Genomic DNA, 23015 nt, shown 5'->3' on the forward strand with positions numbered 1-23015 from the left:
ATGAAAATATTGCGTTGTGATTGGTACATTTCCGAAGATGGATGGAAATGCACCAATCAGAACGCAGTATTTTCATCCAGCAAGCAATCCAGCACGAAAACAAGCACCGTGTGCTGCTGGCTTAAGCTTTTCAGTTGGATGTTGGAAATCTACCAATCAGAACAAAGCAGTTCGTCGGTCAGGTTGCAAATTATAATTTAGACTAAATCTATTTTTAACTCGTCTTTTGTAAAATCATTTAATAAAGTTATGAGAAAAGATCACGTATAAGTTGACTGTTTAACATGTAGTATGATCGGCTAATTAATTACTTCAATCGCCCACAACCTGTAGTGGAATATGGCCTTAATGTTATTGAGCTTCACCAGTAGATGGCAGTTTTTGAAAGCGATTGTAGCTCCTCTATCGGTGATAACGTTATACTAGTCAGTATTGCGATTGGCAACGAGTTGAGCACGAGTGAGACAAGTGATTAAAAAATGGCATCCGCGCCGACGTCGCACAATGAAGTTTCACAGGAATTTTCTGTCAACAAACTCATACGTGTCGGTTATTATGAGTTGGAAAAAACCATCGGCAAAGGAAATTTCGCCGTAGTTAAAATGGCCACCCATGTTGTAACAAAATCTAAGGTAAGAAACGCCGTAAAGGTCTTTCAGTTGCAAACACGAAATCCGTCATTTTGTCGTTAATATCTTTTAGATAGTTATAAGAATACTTTTTTCAACATTATTTTTTTTAATATGCATTAATACGATTATATTTTATGACTATACTGAAATAATTAGCAATCTAAAAAATATATGTTAATCTATTAGTACTAAAAACAACTACTGTTACATGTAGAATATGCATATTATAAATTTCTCAAATTTTCTCAGTAATAATTGTGGATTAAATATTCTAAATAAAACAAAGAACAATAATATCACCAATTGCAATGAAATATTAAATGGTATAAATCTTTTTATACTTCATGTTTATCATTGTACATAGTGTCAGAAATATGTTTTCTATTGATTTTATATATTGGTTTTTATAACATAATATACTTAAATTTTTAATTCTTAATCTAAATTTTACTGTATTTCATTAAAATATGTTATATTAGGGAACAGACTGATGAACAATAATATAGATAATTGAATATATATAAATACAAATATGTGTGTGTGTGTGTGTGTGTGTGTGTGTGTGTGTGTGTGTGTGTGTGTGTGTGTGTGTGTGTGTGTGTGGTGTGGTGTGGTGTGTGTGAGTGTGTGTATGATTAAATATATATTTTCAAACATCTTATAATAGAAAAATATTAGATAATTTGATGTAATATTATAATTTATTTCTGTAATTTAACATACTAATATTGTTGACTTTGCAAGTATATATATACATATGTAAGTATATACATATATACATATATATACATATATATATATATATGTTTATATTGTATATATGACTGACATAATATGATATAGTACGCATAATCTATGTGTATATGTATGTCTTTATATGTGTGTAATAGAATAATTATATAATTAATAACAGTTAATCAAAAGATTTTAAATATTTATAATAATATACATGGATATATAAATTTTTCATGAATATATAAATATAAAACTTGCTATTCTTCATAATCTTAGATATATTTTAGTCAACTGTTTTGTCTAACATAATATTGCAAGTTACAACTAGTTTTGAGTATTAATTCTAAAATATATATTCTACCATTGAATATTTTGCATATTATATCAAAGTCATTTTATTTTTAATTAGAACTAGTGATTTCATAATATAATATCTATTTAACAAAAGCTTATAGTTTGAATAAAATACTAAATAGTAGATTTACTTCTGTGTTAACTTTGATATGTGTATATCACATAGACAAACACATACATGTTATATGATAGTTTATAGGTGAAAAACTTTTAAGTATTTAAATTTTTAAGAAATATTTATTTTTAAAATATTTGAGTAGTTATTAATATTTTTATATAATTTATAGGTTGCTATAAAAATAATAGATAAAACTAAATTAAACGAAGAAAACTTAGCAAAAATTTTTCGTGAAGTACATATAATGAAAAGATTACGACATCCACATATCATACGACTGTATCAAGTGATGGAAACAGAAAAAATGATATATCTAGTAACAGAATATGCACCTGGAGGTGAAATATTCGATCATCTTGTTCGAAATGGTAGAATGCCAGAACCAGAAGCACGTAGAATTTTTCGTCAAATTGTGCTTGCAGTTCGTTATCTACATCAACAGAGAGTGGTTCATCGAGATCTTAAGGTTTAATCACATTGTGTTATATTAAGATTTAATATCTTAATCTTAATTATATTAATTATATTAACAAATGTTATATTCCATAATATATATATATATACATATAATTATTTTCCTTTTTTCTAATATTCTTAGGCTGAAAACTTATTACTTGATGCAGACAATAATATAAAACTTGCTGACTTTGGATTTAGTAATGAATATACACCTGGTGTTCCACTCAGTACATGGTGTGGCTCACCACCATATGCTGCACCTGAGATTTTTGAGGGAAAGCATTATGATGGTCCAAGAGCTGATGTATGGGTATGTGTTATTACTTTCTTACAAAAAAAACATGTATTTTTATTTTAGAAGATGTCTAGTGTATTTCAAATTTTATTTTATTTAAAAATATATAATATATACACATAATATTTTGTAATATTTTAGAGTCTTGGTGTTGTCTTATATGTATTGGTTTGTGGTGCCCTACCATTTGATGGAGCTACAATGCAGTTATTACGATCTGTAGTTATCTCAGGAAAATTCAGAATACCATATTTTATGTCTGCAGGTATGTATGTGCATTATATATAATATATGCATGTGCGCACACATGCACAATGCTATATGCTCATAGAAGATAGCTCGAATTTGTTAATCTGTCAGTAGTAAACAGTGAGCTGGGCAATGGAAAAATACAGAAGATTGTCAAATATGAGCCATACTAGAAGAGATTTATCTAGAGCTTATTTCATTGCTTTCCATGGATTTATTTGCCAATTTTATTTCAAATTCATTAATTAATTCCTCAATAATTATTGCGAAATCTATAAAGTAGCAGATAATTTTACTGTTTAATCCAATGTGAACTATTTATATACAAACGTTGTGTCATTAATTATCAAATATTCTATCTATCCATATGTACATACCTACATCTGTTGTATGTTATGTACACACATATGCATAGGATGTCTGATTGACACAATGCTCGTGGGCAGGTAAATCGTATCAAAATGGACAAAAAAGTTCTATAGCATTTTATAAATTTCACGATAGTTAAGAAATTAATTAAATAATATCAACATATGAGTGCTGAGTAGTGGTAGGACAAGCTTTGTAGCTAAGGTCTGATTTGTAATGTCTCAAGTCCGTTGATGACCCTCTTAACAATAACAAGTAACATGTAGATGCTGGACCATAAAAATATATATATATATATATATATACAAGCACACAGGCACTTCCCATATATATTTGTGTTCACACACATACATATAAAAGTCTATATAATATAAATAATTTTTATTTTTTCTGTCTTCCTTAGATTGTGAAAAGTTAATTAGGCATATGTTGGTGGTAGAACCAGAGCGACGTTTAAGTATTTCACAAATCTTAGATCATACATGGATGAGTGAAGATGGAGTAGTGGAGTTAGAACCTGGAGGGTGTGTATTATGCGTGTACATATATACATGCACGTGCACGCATTTAAGCACAAATTGCTCTTATTGTGCTTTATATCATAAAAAAATGTATCTTTTCAGATGCAATCTTGATGTGAGCGTACCACCACAATTAAATCAATTAGTAATAGAAAATATGTTAAGATTACCTGGACTTAGTGCAGATACATTATTACAAGCCATCAATGGAAATGCTTTTGATCATGTGTCAGCTATATACAACTTACTAGTTGACCGATTGGAACCAACAATGCCTAATTTGCCTAGTATTCAAAGTATACCAGGTGATTATTTACCAGATGGTGCTCATCAATTGGAGAAGGTAATTATTTTACTTTTTGAGAAGAAACAGAAAAGTACTTTTGACTCATGCTTCTTGCATGCCTAGATTAAAATAAAGAAATGAAAGCAAAGTGATGATTACAAAAATTTTTGGATGTGATAATTCATAATTTATTATTATTCAGTGCATATAACAAAATAATATTAAACAAGATATTTTGTCATATACGTGTTATCTTGTTTATTCTCTTTTTATGCATAACATTTATGCATAAAATTGTATAGTAGTGTATTAAAATTATTCGAGGATTATATTATATACAGACGTATCTATTTAAATATTACAACAAATTTTATAACTAAAAAAAGTCGATTTATTTTTACTTGAAAAGTATAAAACTTAGAAATTATATATAAAACTCATAGAAGTAAACAAAACTTGGTTATATTATGGTTATATTAAAACTTGATATTATATGACTGCTGTTAAATATTATTTAATATTTTCTTCCAAATATCTTTCTATAACTTTGATATTAAGCAACGATGTGAATTATTTGAATCATGTAAAACTGGTTGAAAAAATCAAATAGTTTTAGTCTATTTTATAGAATTTGTTTCTATATTTTGATATATTAACATGTTTGGTTTTGAAAATATACAGGAGACATAACAAACAATCATGGTTATAATTATAAAGTACATTTTTTTCAGTTTATTACACAGTTTATGTAATTTAAACATTGTAAACTTATAAATCATTGAAATTATTAGAGAATCCTATCTTGTGCTATCTTTTCCGTGACATTAAATTCCAAAATTATTATATAATTAGTAAAATCTTATATAATTATCTGCTTAAAATCCTTTATGGCTAAGAATATCATAATTAAACCCATTATGATTCGTTCACTGATTTTAATATTTTTCTATTGTAGTATTTTTATTATTATAATAGATAAAATCTCCCATAAAATTAGAAGAATTTTAGAAAATACTAATAAAGTTACAAAATATAGAAACAAATTCTATAAAATAGACTAAAACTATTTGATTTTTTCAACCAGTTTTACATGATTCAAATAATTCACATCGTTGCTTAATATCAAAGTTATAGAAAGATATTTGGAAGAAAATATTAAATAATATTTAACAGCAGTCATATAATATCAAGTTTTAATATAACCATAATATAACCAAGTTTTGTTTACTTCTATGAGTTTTATATATAATTTCTAAGTTTTATATTTTTCAAGTAAAAATAAATCGACTTTTTTTAGTTATAAAATTTGTTGTAATATTTAAATTTTACATTATTTCATAATGTACATCGAATAACCTATGAAGTAGAATGAATATAAATTTGATAATGGATTACATTTGTAGAACTTTATATCTTTTATATATTGAAAAATAATATAACTTTAGATTTTCAAACTATTGGTTCTTGAAAAAAACTGTTTGGTGTGAAAGTTATTCTGTTTAAAAAAAAATTATCTTAGAGTTATAACATAAATTTATTTTTAAATAAAGTTGCGTCTGATATTTTAAGGTTACAAAAAATTTTTTAAAGCGCTTTTCTAGATTAGATTTTATTTATCATTCTAGAATATTCTATTTTCTAGAATAGATTTTATTTATCATTCTGCATGTAAAAATATTAGAATAAAACCATCCAAAAATTATTTTCTGAAATATTTTATATTTTATCTTGATACTTTTGAATATAAAATATGATAAGATTTTATAAGAATATTCATATTCTTATAAAATCTTCATCCTGTATGATCTCACTTTATGATGATTATTAGATAATGCAACTTTTCATATTTTATACCAAAAGTTATCAATATAATTTGGAATATCTTAAAAGATATTTATTTAATTTAGAATATTTATATAATTTGGAATATCTTAAAAGATATTTATTTTTTCAATAATCGTACCTCAATATTTTTATATGCAAAATAACCAATTGAATCGATTTATATAACAAGAGTGCATAGTTTTGTTCGAGAAATTATAGTGTTTTTGAAATTGGAAATCGTCTAATAAAATTTTGTATTAACGGACATTTTAAAGTTACTTCTTTGAAACAAAATAACTTTCAACTTCAACATATTTTTAACAACTACTAGATTCGGAAATACGTACATGGAAAAATTAAAATAAAACATGCGCATGTGTATATGTATGTATATATATGTGTGTATGTGTGTGCGTGTGTGTGTATAATATATATATATATATATATGTACGTATGTATAGTTTGGCGAAACTGAAGCAGAAACGGAAGAAAGAAGTAGTCTTTACTTGCCATCTGGAACACCGTATCATACAACAAGAAGACACACAGTTGGACCTGGTGATGCAGCGCATCAGCCTCCTACATCATATCCTTATAATCACATGTCAGGATATCAAACTTTACGGCCTCTTCCTATTCCTCATTGCAACATGGACCCGCAAGTTTTACCACATACGAATTTACCATTGAATCTTCCATTAGTTCAACATCAACCACCTCAAAATTTCCAAATAAAAGATCAACATTTATTGAAACCACCTCCTGTAATGGGTGTCAGTAAGTTACTTTTTATATAAAAAGTTATAATAATTAAATTTTTTTAATAACTAATAAATTTTTGTTAACAAATAATTCTTATTAATAAAAAATAATTATTTTGTTAGCAAAGATGATAGAAATATAAAATGAAATTTAACTTAGTTTTGTTATTTCATTAATAAAAACAATTATGCGTCTAGATCTTGTAACATTATAACTATCCAAAATTAATTTGTTTATATTATAAATTGAATGTTAATTGATCTATATCTTAATCTTGAATTAATGTAAAATATTTTTTTATATTATTAATTATAATTTTCTCTATAAAATTGATATAAATGTAATACCACGAATTTGCAAATATTGACATGTTGTTTATTCGCTACATTAAGTTATTAAAAAATTTATTGTATTTTGGTACATATTATTTTTTTACATTATTACATCTATATTTACAGCTGGAGGTTTTGGTAGAAGAGCTTCAGATGGTGGGGCAAACCTTCACATATTTCATCAACAACATAGTAATAATACCAATAACGATGAAGATAGCGGCTGGAGTCAACCTGGCAGCAGGGAACAATTGCAATCTGTAAGTATATTATAGAAATTCTATCTACTAAAGATGTGCGAACTATTCGAATTCAAATCGAATCAAATCAAATCTAATGTAATTCGATTCGGTTCGAATCCGAATAATTCGAAAATTTCGAATCGCGAAGATACGAATACGAATCAAAAATATATTAGGGTTTGCGCGCATCAGCTACAAAACGGGCCATCTGGGCTTGTATGTTTGAACTCTTAACTTGTAATTAGCTTAACTTAATAACTTTTAATTAATAACTTAATTATAAATTACTTTAAATATTTAAATATATGTTTTACTTAAAGATGTTAGTACAATATCAATATTCCCTTTTATTAAAATCTTCCATCATTATTTGTATGTTTAATAGTCATGTTAAATTTTTTAATGATTCGATGCGATTTCATTCGATTCGATTCGAATTCGAACGAAATTTTATAGATTCGATTCGAATTCGAATTTAAAAAATTAGATTCGATTCGACATAAAAATTCTTGATTCGCACATCTCTATTATCTACTAATATCAGAATATACAGGGTGTTCTAGATTTTATATACACGGAGTGTACTATATAACTCTCTGTATCAAAAGAAGCAAAATTTTTCTTCTATATAATTGCTAAATAACAGTTATTAAATAAATAAATTCAATTAATGTTATTAGGTGAATAATTATTGAATGAAAATAATTAAAAATTTATGAATTAGTGTTTTAGGTTTTGTGTAAATTCAGTACGATATCTATTTCGAAAATATTATAATTATGTTAGACATATAGTTTTTTGCATTATCGATTCATTAAATTGTTTTTATTTAAATATTATTTAAGCACTATTTTATGGAGCACTATTTTCAAAACTGCTTTTAGTACAGTCCACTCCGTGGATATTAAGTTACCTTGTAAACGTGTAACATATATTTAGGAAAAAGTAATATTGGTATAAACATCAGGATATAATTGTATATATTACTGTATTCTACTGCATGTTTTATGATATTTCAGATATAAATAATATACAAAACTGCTGTGAATATGATAAAAAATATTTATTTTGTCTTGTAGAACATAGATAAAATATATTATTCGCATTATCGATATTGGGCAGATGTGACAGGTTCTTTTTACTACATGACAATATTTTCAAAAATATGACTTTAGTTTATTAAGAATATTATATTTATCAATATAATATAAATATAAACCAACATAATGTTTAAACAAGATAACTGAATATATTTGAAGAACGTCACGAAACTAACCGAAATGCCTTCAGTCCTTTTCATCTTAGCAATCTCAGCTGTTTTTCTCAAAAGTTTTGTCTATATATTCTTATGTCGATAATTTAATCCTATTATTTATTCAAATAAAGATGACATATCAAGACTCTTGATCTTTTGTCGTAAATCTCTTAATTTATAACGCTAGAGCAAAAAAATATACGCTCAAAATGTTTGCAAAATACGTTGAAAGAAAAAGATATGGGGATTATTCACAAAGAATTACATTACAAAGTACTTTTATCATGATAGATATATATATATATTATGAAAAGTGGAATTCTCTAAGTCATCTATATTTTGAATCACGTGGGAATCACACATAGTTCCTAAGATATATTACTTTAAATTTTTGCAATTTTATATTGAATTATATTGACAGTGAATAATAGTCTTTGCTACCGTAATTTCACATATATTATATGTTATTCTCCTTTGCTTATAGTTTTTATTTACATGTGCCAGTCTCTTCAAGTATGTTTTATGTTTAATGTTCAGTTCACATAAAGCGCCAAACATAGAAGTATCGGATTAGTTTGCACACTTAATATAAAATAAAAATAACGGTAAACATCAGCTGGCAATGAGACAGAGTATGCGAGTATGGCATGTGAAACTGAAGAGCATGCTTATATCTTCCGTGGCTAAGAAATTAGCAAGTCGAAGACCTTTTTAATGTCATCATGCCTGCAAAGCTTATTCTATTACACGTTTTAATTAACTTACCTTTTCTCGTTAAAAGGATCAATATCCTTAAAGTTTCCAAAATATGAATGTATGTTTGTGTTTTGTCAATTGAGACCTTTCAAAAGTATTACGTTGATATTTGTTGAGAATATAGGCTGTTTAGTTATGAAAATCATTTAAAATCAATCATATCCTCATCTACTAATAATTTTTATTTTTACATTCCTTATATAGGGGTTGTAATGCATAATTCTATTATTCAATATTATGTTGTTACAAAGAAATTGTCAATTCAGATTCAGATATCTTGGATAAGATTTTACCTATAGAGTATTACGAGCATATATTCGCTAATTATCTTTAATTAATAACTTGAAAATTTATATAGTTTGCAAAATAGTAAGGGAGCTTTTTATTTAGTTATTTATTTAATTATTTTTATTTAGTTATTTAGTTAGTTATTTTTATTTGATTTAATAAATTCTATCTACACACAAGTGGACATACATATCATATCAGATATCCTATATATATAAACATAAAATAACGGATACAAGAACGCTACGGAGTATTAATATGAAAAGTACTGAATATTTTATATAAGTGCTATATAGAAAGCACGAAACTATAAATTATTGAAATATAAGAAAATATGAAGAAATTATTTAAAAATGAAATATATCACGAATATGATTATAATGATATAATTATAATTTTTTAAATATATCTATTTTATATATATATATAATGAATAATAATCTTTATTTTAGTATAAAATTAGTTTTAAACTTTAGTGGAAATACAAGTTGATTTATTAGTGATTTATTAGAGTCATTTATTAGAAAATAACATATAATTTTTAGAACACTCTCTATATATATATATATCAAAAATGTTTGAAATGTTTAAAAAAGTACATATATAGTTACAGAGTGGTAGTTCAGGACTAGTACAATGTTGTGCTCAGTCATTAAGCGTTGGTGTCAGTAATGCGAGTGGAGATGGAAACAGTAACAATAGCAGCAGTAATAGTGGAAATAGCGACAGAAGAAGAAGAACTGGTCTTAGCACTGTTATGCAGCGGCCAGGTATAACGTATTCAATGTTTGAATTATGCCAATTATGTCCTTTTCTTTTCTGCGATTAATGATTAGAGTCGCATGATTTATATATATATGTACATGTTTGTAAAGTGCTTCTTATGTAATATTTACACTTTTATATATTTAATATATTTAATACTTTATTTATTGATAATTTTATCATCATAGTATAGTATGTATCAGTCGAATATGCAAAAACTCCAAATTTTTATTATCAAATATAACGATTTTTATGCTAATTAAGTACCTTAATTAAAGATATAAACTGTAATTTTGGTTTGACTCAGTAAATGTGTAACATTTTAATATTAATATTTTGTTCTAAATGTTTTCGGTGATATAAAAACTTCATGCTTTGGCTAATTTAAGGCTTGTGGATACACGTCGCGGCCATCTTGATTTATGAATTTATCAGAAGCGAGAAAAGGTATGCTTAAAACTTCTGCAAAGTACATTAAAATAAAGGAATATGTTCAAAAAATGAGACTTGCAATTAATTAAGCACATTTATGAAATACTCTGAATACTTTCCTTTCGCTTTAACAATCAATAAATTACCGTAAAATTAACATGACACAGATTGATTATTAGAATAAAAGGAAAGTAGTATTTTGTAAATATACTTAGTCGATTGTTATTTTTTATATTTTTTTTATATTTTCTTATTTCGACGTACTTTGTAGGAAGTTTCTCGTCTATATTTTCTCGCTTCTGACATCATAAATCAAGATAGCTGCAACGAATACCTAAAAGCTTTAATATTCAATGCATATTGCTATAATTTTATTGTTTTGCTGTTTATATATTTTTTAAACAAATAATAATACACTTTAATATAAAAAAATGTATCACTCATATTTTACATAAATATTTATAAGCTTTCATATTTTATTTAACTATCGCTATTTTCGCTTTGATATAATATATGAACATAGTAATACACAATACGAATATTATGATATATATTTAACGTCGAGACATCATACCGCGTTTTTCAATTTAATATTTATTTGATTAAATTTGCAAGCTTTTTTACATTTATGTTATAATCCCTTTTTATTATATCTAAATCCTCATTTTCTTTTTTTAACATTTATATACTGTTTTATTCAGTTTTCTTTTTGGTTTTGCATGTTTTTTGTGTCCACTGCACTTCGTTCTTCGTTGGTTGGTAATATGCATGTAGTTATAAACCAAGAACTGGTAATGGAGGTAGAAGCTAGGATGAATAGAGCTTATCTACCGCCACGGCTGTTACCGACTCACCTTAGAGGACCACTTCCACACCACAGGAAATCTTCATTATATCATACTAGTACCGGTAATCTTTTGTATTTTTGTTAATTTGTCAGTTTTTTTATTTTGAATAATGATTATGATTAGTTATATACGTAAAAACATGAAAAGTTGTATGTAATAAAATATCTTAAAACTAGAATACTAAAATTTCTAGTAGAAGATTCGTTCAACTTCTAATCAGGAAATATAGAATGAGAAAGAAAGGGCAATTAAAGACATTATTGCAGGCATTAAAATGGTGCATAAAGAATTTACATAATTACAGATTGATAATATGAGAAAAATTTATAATACAATATTTGTTAAAACCAAACGTACGTTTCGGTCCTTTAATGAAATCTTTTTCAATGATCAATATAAAATAATACAATGATAAATATAATTGATACAAATGATATGAAAAGAAGTTAGGATAATATTGCAAGTAAAATACCACAGATGAAAGTTAAAATTTGAAGCAAGTCATAAAAACAATTAACAAATGAAAATAGCTTTAATCAAACTGAACTGAATTGAATGTTGCTACTTCATGAGATTGATCTTCATTGTAGTTTTATATTTCTGGAACCTATGGCAGTTTTCCAAATTGCCAAACTAAAATGCCGTTTACTATTGCATTAAAAACATTTACAAACTTATAGAATTGTAATAATGCCGCAGCTATTATAAACATAAGAATACACTAAATAGAGAATGAACATTTCAAACCTATAGAAGTTATAAACTACAGAACAATACAGATGTTCAAAAAAGTTAAGAAAGAGAAAGAGGAATAAGTGGAAAGAAAACATTTACCATAGTCTCAAGAAAGAAAAGTTAGAAAACACAATATGTTGAAACAAAGATAAAATATAGTAGAAAGAAACGCAGGACAAAATAAACAGTAATACAAAAGAAAATGTGCAAAAATCAACGCAGAACATTCTATGTGTAGCTCAAAGTAACTCTGGTCCTTAATTGTCCTCATTTTTTTATTTTATGTTTATTAATTGGAATACATTTAACCTATGAACATATTTAACTAAAATATGTTTAATTAAAAAGACCTCATAAAAAAACATGTAAGAAACAATAACTTGTATATGTATTTCCAAAATCTTATTTTACACAAAAATAGATTTAGAAAAATATCAAGATATCCAAACATAGTATTTATCAAAAAACAGAAGAAAATCATTAAAAAAAGCGCCATGCATTTAATTTCTTTTTAATTTTGAAATTTAGTACTTTTTCATTATGTGAAAGGTTGTTTCTTTGACAAAAAAATGCATCTTTTATTTTACCAACACCATTGTATTAATTTTAATTCTTTCTTGTGCAGTTCGAGATATATATATTTGATGTATATATATATATTGAAAATATATGAAAAGTTTGAAGTCTAGTCGATTTAACAATCTGAAAAATCTTGCATACCGATTTTGGAAACATAATTTCGAGAAAAATGCGTTTAAAATTTTAAGTATAATATTTCTGAACAATCATTCTATTTTTAATATTCTTTTATATATTTTTAATAAGTATGTCTAATTATAAATCTATACCTCGAAAATTTTTTCCAAAAAATAATCTTGCATACCGATTTTGGATACATAATTTCGAGAAAAATGCGTTTAAAATTTTAAGTATAATATTTCTGAACAATCATTGTATTTTTAATATTCTTTTTACATTTTTCTAATAAGTATGTCTAATTATGAATCTATACTTTGAAAATTTTTTCCAAAAAATAATCTTAAATAAAGTTTAATTTTTTGAATGCTCGAAACCCGATAAATAATTTCAAAACGTTAAAACATCCGTTATTACTGTGAAATGTTTGTTATCTGTAAAAATTGATCTGTAAAAAAGAGTAGGTTTCCCAATTTCTAGTTAATAGTTAATAATACTATATACTGAAATATATTTTAAGCGATTTCTCACAATTTTGTTATAAAGCTTATTCTGTAACAAGTCGAAGCTGAATACGAATATAAAAAAAATTACGCCACATTTCCAAGAAAATAAAAGTTTGAGTTCTCAAAAAAAACGCATTTTTGGCTATTTGGCTATTTTCATAAATTTCTTATGCATCTGTCAGATCAGCAACATTGAGAAGATCTGAGATTTAAGCTTGAACCTTATTTTTTTTATTCTTTATTTCAAGAAATTAAAAATTTTAAATGCAATTTCATATAATTTCTATCCTCACAAGAAGATGAAGTCACAAATTTATACAATAAAATAAGAAAATTACACTAAATTTCTGGATAAATTCCTATTAGAAGCAGACTCAGGAAATAATAAAATTTGTATAAAAAAATTCCCTATTCATTCATATTCATTATTAAAATTATAAATACAACTTAAGAATAAAAATTTTTTATTCTACAGAACCACGGACGGATTATAAATATAAATTGCTTACTGCTTTCAACGGAATTTATTTTCTACGTTAGCAACTTTCTTAATCGTCTATTAGCTTAATTAAAATTTGGGAAAATTCCGAGGAAAGAATTAAAAAGCAGAAAAAGCTTTCCCACTTAGGCCATTATTATTTTTTATAAACTAAACATATCCACAATAAAAGACTCAAATCAAGTATAATATTGAATAATTATTTTTTATTTCAATAATTATAAGGATCACCAATGGTAGGGAGATCCCTTTCCAATTTTATACATCCTATCGACTCACAAGCAGTATTGTGTTAATTATCAGACATTTGGTGTATTCTATGAAATTATTTTATTAATTTTATATTTTATTAGCTTGTGTAAGTTGAGTGGAAAAGTTTTAATGTTTATAAATAAGTAAATATCTTTATCATACATATACAAAGCATCTCATATTAATCGCTCACAAAGTACATCACAATGTTTCTAGTTTAAAATGGAACGATTTTATCCCATGCAAAATGATATAGATAACATTATTTTTAATTAATCATTTTGTAAAAACGGTTGGAGAAACTGTGATAACATAAACGTAAGCATTAGATAATATTAAGGCTGTTTAATGCTCCTACTAAATGTTATTAGCTAAAACTTATTTGTAAAAAAGGATGAACAGATTAAGAATAATGCATTATCTAAATTTTTATAAAAGACAAATACTGATTTTTTACTTTACTTTTATTATATATTTATATACTATAATATATCTTTTAAACAATTCTTATGATAGATATTGTATACTCTTTTAAATCATGTTGCAATGTGTATGTGGATATCTAATTTTTATATAAATTTTAGTAACTAATAGGGATTCATATAAGGAGCCCAGCAGTCATGTTGCTACTGAAAGATACTCACCTGTTCGCCGAGCATCAGAAGGATCGGGTACACCTGGACCAGCTATCCAAGCTATTCAACAAGAATATCAACAATTACAACGATTAGCATCTCCTTCACATAGTCCTGCGAGTATTCCTGGATCTCCTGTACATGAAAGAGGTGTAGCAGCAATTACGCAAGGTATTATTTTTTGTTCGTAAAAATATGGTTTTCCTTTATACATTCAATTTCTTTCTTGGAAAATATATTTCTTAACATAATTCCTCGATTTCTCAGATTGTTCTGTATGTAAAAATATTAAAGTATTAAAGATTGCGGAAAAGCGAATATTTTCCGAGATATTCTATATTTTACCCTGCTACATTACAAATAAAATATGAAATATTTCCGATGATTCTACTTCAGTATCTTTATACACAAAATCATCGGAAAATCAATTTGTATTTAAAAAAAATAAAAAAACACCATATGATTCAAAAAATTCACCTTACAACTTTATAAAAAGCATTTAAACTCCACAATAATATTGTCACTTTATGTCTCCCTTAAAATTTTGCAATTTTTATCTGGAATATTTGTTTCATAAATACTTAGTTTTCTAAATATTTAAGAAGTCTAGAATTTTTTATCCTGTATATAATATGCAAATATTAATATTTCGAGGAGTATATGTTTATAATTATTATTGCGTAATACATTTAAAAAGAACAAGCTTGATGTAAATTTACTTTTGTTATTTTCTAATAATGTCTAATAATGATAGGTCTTAGTGGTTTAACTACAACGCCAGTACAGGGTAGTATTGTACATGGTACGCCGGCACAGCCACCAGCAACACCTTTAGATTTAAGTCCACTCAGGCATCATAGATCACCTGCTACTACCCCCGTAAGTTACTCTCCCAGTAATAGTCCAGCATTGGATATGATACAAGAAGAACATCCTGTAGAAATATCAAGGGTAAGTAACATTTGGTTAAATGTATATTAAAACTTCGTTATTCAATAAGTTTGTTATATAACCATAGATTTCTTGCTAGTGTACAATTTTATGAGGAAACATGCAGAAAATTATATACAAATTTGTTAGTTCGGTAAATATTTGATATGAATCGTTCAATATACTGTAATCTGAAGGAAGATACCGATATATCGTTAAATATCATTAATTGTGTTATGCAAATATTCAAGATATTCTATTCCTGTTTTAAATTGCATAAAATATTCAAAATTTCTATGATGATTTCTATGTGAGATATATTGTGAAATAACATGGAAAAATGAAAAGAAATTAGGATTATTAATTATGCTCAACAAGTTATAATTATATGCATATTATTGCGCTATAATTGTTACTTCATCTACGCGTGCGTGCGTGCGTGCATGCGTATGTGTGTGCGCGCGCGCGCGCGCGCGCGTGTGTGTGTGTGTGTGTGTGTGTGTGTGTGTGTGTGTGTGTGTGTGTGTGTGTGTGTGTGTGTGTGTGTGTTACGTTTTCTAAAATAAATAAGACTGTACAATTCTTTATTTTTATAAAATTCCACGGTTAACATGTTTAATCCTTTATAGTCTCAAAACACTAGTGGCGTATTTCTCGTTAGTGTTATTATTTTCGCGCAGCAATATTGCATGCATTATTTAATCTTCGATATCAAAAAGAAATTAATTTTCCATAAAAAATGTTTGCATATTAATAAAAAAATATTTTATATCATATTTTATATAAAATATTTTATATCATATTTTATAATCAAATTAAAACATTAGCAGTTTTGCTAAGGATATCAAGACATAGGACCAGAGCACAGACTTCTGCATAACGCATAATATATAACACAAGAGAATAAACCAATTAGTTTTCTTCATTTCCCTCCTCAGGACAGAAATGAAGAACTCTGATTGGTTGATTCTCTTATGCGTTGTGTATTATGCGTTATGCAGAAGTCTGTGCTCTGGCCCTTAAGACTATTAAGGGTTAATATTCTTATTTTTTGTATCGTCACTAATAAGAATACCAATATTATTTGTCCTTTAAAATAAAAAAGATATAGGATATATAAGATAATTTATGTACTAATGTTGTCATATATTTGCAATGCTTAATAAAAATTTATTTCTAGGTACCGCCACAAATCTCAGTGACAGATGTTCTTGGAGAACAAGTAACACTAATTAGTTGTTCACCTTCCCCATCTCCGTCACCTGATTCGCTTGAAGATGCGTTACCTCATTACAACACTCTCCCGAGTTTTATTATTTCAGAACCGTGTGATCCTTCGAGACCTAGTATCACACGTGGTATTGGTAGACCACTTAATACGGTTCCTACTGAGGTCGAAGTTACTTTGTCTGATGAATCGAGTAGATTAAATTCTGAAGCTATATTAGGTCGTGTTAAACAAATAATAGACGCAAGAGCACCACCAAAAGGTTTCATATTTTCAAGGGAAGAAGTGGAAGGCAGTGGACTTAGTTTAGAATATCCGGGTGGTGTACAAATTGAACTTAGAGTATGCGAATCCGAAGAAAGAGAAGTTAAGGGAATAAAAATGCGTAGGATTAGCGGGGACCAATTGCAATACAGTCAACTTTGTCAGCAGTTGATTTCATGTATTACTGTTTGACGACAACCAGCATATAATATAACACTATTTTATATATTATGTTTTACACACATTCCTAGTGTAACATACACCGTTCATCACAGTATTGCATATACACGCTACATATACGCAAACGGTATTTTAAAATTGTCATCCTTCATATCGCATTCATATGTATAACACATTCGATGTACTACATCTTTTTTAATATTTACTTTGAAAGAAGTAAGATATAACAGTCATCTCTTGTTTATAACATAAGTATGAATATATTAATATATTCGTATCTTCTAAAAATATTCATTATATGCATGTTTAATAATCCTCAGTAACATCGTAGTACGTTTCATTCTCTTTGTTTTTGCTTAATATGGATATTAAGCACGACAAAGAAAACATTCAATAAAAATTTGTTCATTGATATATAATAGGGATTAATAATAGTATCTAATGCAGATGCACTGGATGTACATGCATTCTGCTCGCATTTGTTAGATGTACATAATCATTGCGAATGCTATTATTATTTCCTATCGTACCTTCGCAAGGTTCCTTTTCATCAAACATATTCTCAATGTTAGATATATATGTATAGGTAGATCAATTTATAAATTTTCTTATTTGTATCATCGATTAAAATACAATTAAGTTAGTTTAATCCTTTGCAGTGTCGAGTCGCTTGGTTTGGTTATTTTTGCGCGGCAAATAAGTAATGCGCATCCAGTTAATTTTTGATGTAAAAAACAGTAATAAATAAAATTCTAGTAAGTAAATTTTTGCATATTAATGAAATATAATATTTTTAAATATATTATCAAATTATGATATAATAACTTTACCAGGAATATCTCTGCTTGAGACCGCAAAGGATTAATTTTACTCGGAAATAAGATTATTTATACTGGACGAGTATAAGCATAGTTTCCTCTTTCCTTGTGCCACGTACAATTTGCAGCGTGAATAGATAAATGTAAAATAATTTTCTTGTAAATAGTCATGTTGAAACGACGTAGTTCGAGATTCGCGATAAATGGATAAAATATAAATGGAAAGAATATGCACATTGAATTGCAATGTGTATATAAAATAAATTAAATCACATATTATGAAAAAATATGTTAACATACAGAAGTTGCAAAATATATATAAGATACGAGTGATAACATTTTTGCTGAAAATATCTCATATAAGAAATACATGTGCAATGATTTCGATATAATGACAGTATATGTAAAATGTGTATTTTTAATTGATGGATATGATTTTAATACCGTATCGTGCTACGTAGAATGAACCGTTACTGTATGAGACGAAATTTTGTTATAGTGTATCCACTATACCAAAAAAGTTTGTTTTCCTTTATTTATATTTAAATTTTTTTATATTTTTTCATTATTCATATTTGATAATTATATTTACTAGTGAACCCAATTTCAATATCCTTAACCTTTGCATATTATCAAAAACATTATTTTGAGTAATATTCAAAATATTTTAGACATTATTGTTTATAAAAAATTATTAACAAAAGTAGAATGAGAACAATTTTCGTATACAACACATACAAAGTGTCTTTGCAATTCGAGCATCTTGAATATCTTTGTTCTTTTTTATGATATAAAAACATTTTAAGAAGGAAATTATTCAATTTAAACATATTAATAAATATTTTGATGAACCAGCCACACACACATATACACATACACAGGTGCGCGCGCGCGCGGTTTTTTTTTGAGATTATAATTTATAGTATTTCAAAGTCAGCTTTTTTTTTAATGGGCCGACATTTTTTAATATAGTGATGTAACCTATAAAAAGAAGAAACAAATTTTATAAAAAAAAAACACTATAAAATTTACGTATTCATACAACGTAAATATATACATTCTTTATTCCAGATTTTTTCTCGCGTTATCATTTAAAAACTAGATTTTATTACGATATTACTATAACACCAAAAAACGAGTAAAGAAAAATTCGGTATACATGTACTACCATTATCCCGAAACTTATTAAAAATATGTAACAATCATTCATTTATCGTACTCGAAAATGTATGAAAGTTAACAGTAATGTTATTAAAAAGTTAAGTAAAAGAATGGTGTCGAAGGCAAAAACATTTTAGATTTAAAAATGTTATGTCCGATTAAAAAGAAAGAAAAGTGATATCAGAACATTACGCTAATTGAAAGTGAAAAGTTACATGATAAATGTTAAATGTTAAATAAAATGAGTGAGTAGGACGTCACGACGCACCCAACATTGTTAGAAAAATAAGTAATTCAAAATAATATTCATTGAAATTCAAAAGCTTTTGACGCGTTTGAGTCGTATTAAAATAAATTAATTAAAATTATTAACGATAGATTCTCCAAAAAACTAATACGAGCCTATGTAAGATATCGATTGTAAAACTCGCAAATATAAAATAAGAAGTAAGGTTTTAAATCCCAGTGATTATATTTTGAACTTGTTTCTCTAGCAATGTTGAATGCATCTCAACGCCCTATTTGCTTTTTTGTTAATACATATGTTTATATTGTATCTCCTTTCTATAATTCATTTTTAAATATAAAACATACTAAATGTTTAATTTTTAACACATTCATCGCCAAGCGTATCTCAACTAACTTCCCGTTCACGCCAATTGTTTTAAGGTAATTGGTCCGTGACAATACTATTAGAAAGGTACTAGTTAAAACAACACGAAGAAGCTCGACAAATTTGCGTGCTAAATGTTCATAAATATAATTTATGGTATATAATTTTGACATTGTCGCAAGAGAATATCAATCAAATTTACGTAATATTTAAAAATTCATCAAAATATAATCGTTTTTCGCGCTTTGATATATGACCTTTTGATTGGGACTACCCGTATTAGACATATGTTTGTAAATATATCATATCGTTGCACTAAATTTATTTTCACGCCCGCGAATAATAAAGTAAACGAAGTGATAATTAGGGAATGTTTAATACAGGTCTGCGGTCGGATTACAGAGTTTTTGGCTAATTTTCCCCTTGCTGCTATCCTTCATTTCGTAGCACACAGACTGTTCACGAAGATGTAAGATGCTCGAATTCAGGGATGATATCGCTGAAAATTATGCGACGCTTTAATGCGTCAAAACTCTGTACGATTTTCAGTTAATATTGTTTCTGAGTCCGAGAGTTTTATGTCTCCGCCAGCAGTTTTATGCTACGAAACGAGAGGAATGGGAATGGCAATAAGAAAAATCGGCCCAAAAATGTAACCCGCCGCAGACTTGGTTTAACAAATGAAAGGACAAAAGCAGTGAAAGAAATAGGAAATGCAGCTCAATATTGTTCGTTAGACGTTTGTCACGAATGAAGATTTATATGCGATTCTTGTCTCTCGTTGCCTTGGGAATCACTCTTCTGTCCAATCTTCACCTATTGATTTTCTGTCATAAAACGCGGGTGAGTCAATCGATATGTAATAAGTCTTGTTTTTTATTACTAAATTTCCCGCATTACATCTCACTAGTTCTCTTTTCCTCTCTTTTCGAACAAATTCGAACTGTATGTTTGCTTCTTTCTAAGTTTCGAAAGTATACATTTAGTATACAGTAGTAAAAAACAAATCTATAAACTTAATGTGGCCGCGAATACAATATATATGTATTGATAGTCTCACATTAATGCATGTAACCGGAGTATATATAATCATGATAAAAACATTAGGATTCTCCATATTTTGACAAGTTGATTATAGATTCTTATGGTTATTTAATCATTTTGTTTTAAAAAATACCTAATCATGAGATATAACAGAGAATTTTAGTGCATACAATAAATGCATACAAGTCAGTTCAGATCTTTACAAATTAGCTGTCGTATACTTCAACTGCTATTCAAAATTGCGTACTTTACATATCAATTTTTCGAAAATAAGATGATCGACGATCTTGTAATTTTCTTTCCCTAATATTTCTGCAAGTATCTTTCATCGTTTTCTTGCATCTCATTAAAAGAGCGAAATAGGAATAGTTTAGTTGTTAGAATTAAAAGCGTGATATACCAAAACCTGTTTTCATACTTGTGATATATATAAATAGTACTATAACTTTGCTTTCAATTATCTCAACTTCGGCATAGTCAATCTTTTTCTAGTTGTACTTGTATGTAGACCGTGTTTCGATTAACACGCTGTTAAAATTTGAAAAGACCCGTAAAAAATAAGTTTACAGGACCAACTACCTTAACAAGGTTCATCATAATGCGCATGTAATCATATTGAAAATTTTAATAAATAAGTATATAACCTAAGGCCAGACAGGTTCTTAGAATCTTTGTGAATGGCTCGACAATTTGCCCAATTCCCTTCTGTAAGAAAGCCGGAAAGATTTTATCTCTGGTCCTGCAAAGTTAATAGTTCAAAAGACTTAACCGCTCACTCAACCAGGCTCTATGATGTGCAAAGCCAAGTCCCAGTCATAGCTACGAGTTCTCACTCTGAAACCCTTAGAGCTATTTTCATCAATTTCTAACTCAAGTATACTCTCCTGAAGCCCAGAAAATTTCCCTCAATAAATAATCTAGATAGATACTGCTTGTCAGAGATCACATTCCCGTTTACGACTGTGGTCTCCGACTGGAGTTACTCAGAATTTTATGTTGTTCTGCAAAATGATAGAGTATATATCATTTTACAAATGATAAAAAGTTCACTTTGACCTAATCTATAAGCACAAGAAAAACAGTGGTGAAGAAGATTACTGACAGTTGTATACTGGAAGTACAATTTATAAAAAGTAATTAAAGTTATATATACCAATACAATTTTTGTATAAACAATTATTACGTTTTATTTGTATCAATGAGTTAATATATGGTTAATACGTATATGGTAAATCAATTAAATTTGATTTGAATAACACTGTTGCAAAACATAATTTATTGATTTTATCATATGAAATATTAATTAGAGAAAAAATATTGAAAAAATAATGTTAGTACGGAAATACATATCAAAGAAGAGACAAGTATTGTAAATAATGCATTATTACAGAATTATCATAAAAATCATATAAAATATTACGTTAATATATGCAAAACAGTTGTATATTATAAATATTTATTACATAGATACAAAAACACAGATAAATAGTGTTTCCTGGTGTCAATTCTTCAATTAAGACTGTGATTTTTTTTAAATATGCTGGTAGTTAGATAGAATATATAATAGATATTAGTTGAATATATAATGAAATAAAATACATATAATGAAATTATATATTCAGCATATGCGTTTTCCTCATACCTTTTATATTATGTATATACAATTAAATATTTCTTAAACAGTTAAATAACTGGACAAGAAATGAATATTTGCATGTATTTTATCGTAGAATAGAATATCAATTATAGAACAATCAAATGCATTGTCATAATTAGTTTTAAGACGCTAATAATAATTTATCATCTATTTTGATATAATATCACTACAAACTTAATTAGTCATTAATAATGTCAATGTAATATCTACGACCGTCGGTAACTTAACAGTTATTTTTAAAATAATTCGGAAATAATGAGTATACAACTCGCAGA

General features: G+C 27.1%; 1 protein-coding gene across 2 annotated transcripts; it reads left to right on the forward strand.

Moving 5' to 3' along the window:
- Window positions 1-420: 420 nt before the first annotated feature.
- On the forward strand, window positions 421-17695 carry LOC105189797 (serine/threonine-protein kinase SIK3). 2 transcript variants are annotated; one of them, XM_011152126.3, is made up of 13 exons: window positions 480-632; window positions 2009-2305; window positions 2438-2608; window positions 2735-2858; window positions 3615-3735; window positions 3835-4075; window positions 6304-6619; window positions 7063-7196; window positions 10085-10247; window positions 11449-11583; window positions 14795-15016; window positions 15600-15796; window positions 16956-17695. In XM_011152126.3, exons 1-13 carry the CDS (start codon window positions 480-482, stop codon window positions 17457-17459), a joined length of 2778 nt encoding a protein of 925 aa, XP_011150428.1. In that variant the 3' UTR covers window positions 17460-17695. The 2 variants fall into 2 exon arrangements, with proteins under 2 accessions (XP_011150429.1, XP_011150428.1); XM_011152127.3 differs by lacking the exon at window positions 11449-11583 and having other exon boundaries at window positions 421-632.
- Window positions 17696-23015: the final 5320 nt, after the last annotated feature.

The sequence above is a fragment of the Harpegnathos saltator genome, unplaced genomic scaffold (assembly GCF_003227715.2).
Source record: "Harpegnathos saltator strain DR-91 unplaced genomic scaffold, Hsal_v8.6 scaffold176, whole genome shotgun sequence".
NCBI lineage: Eukaryota > Metazoa > Arthropoda > Insecta > Hymenoptera > Formicidae > Harpegnathos > Harpegnathos saltator.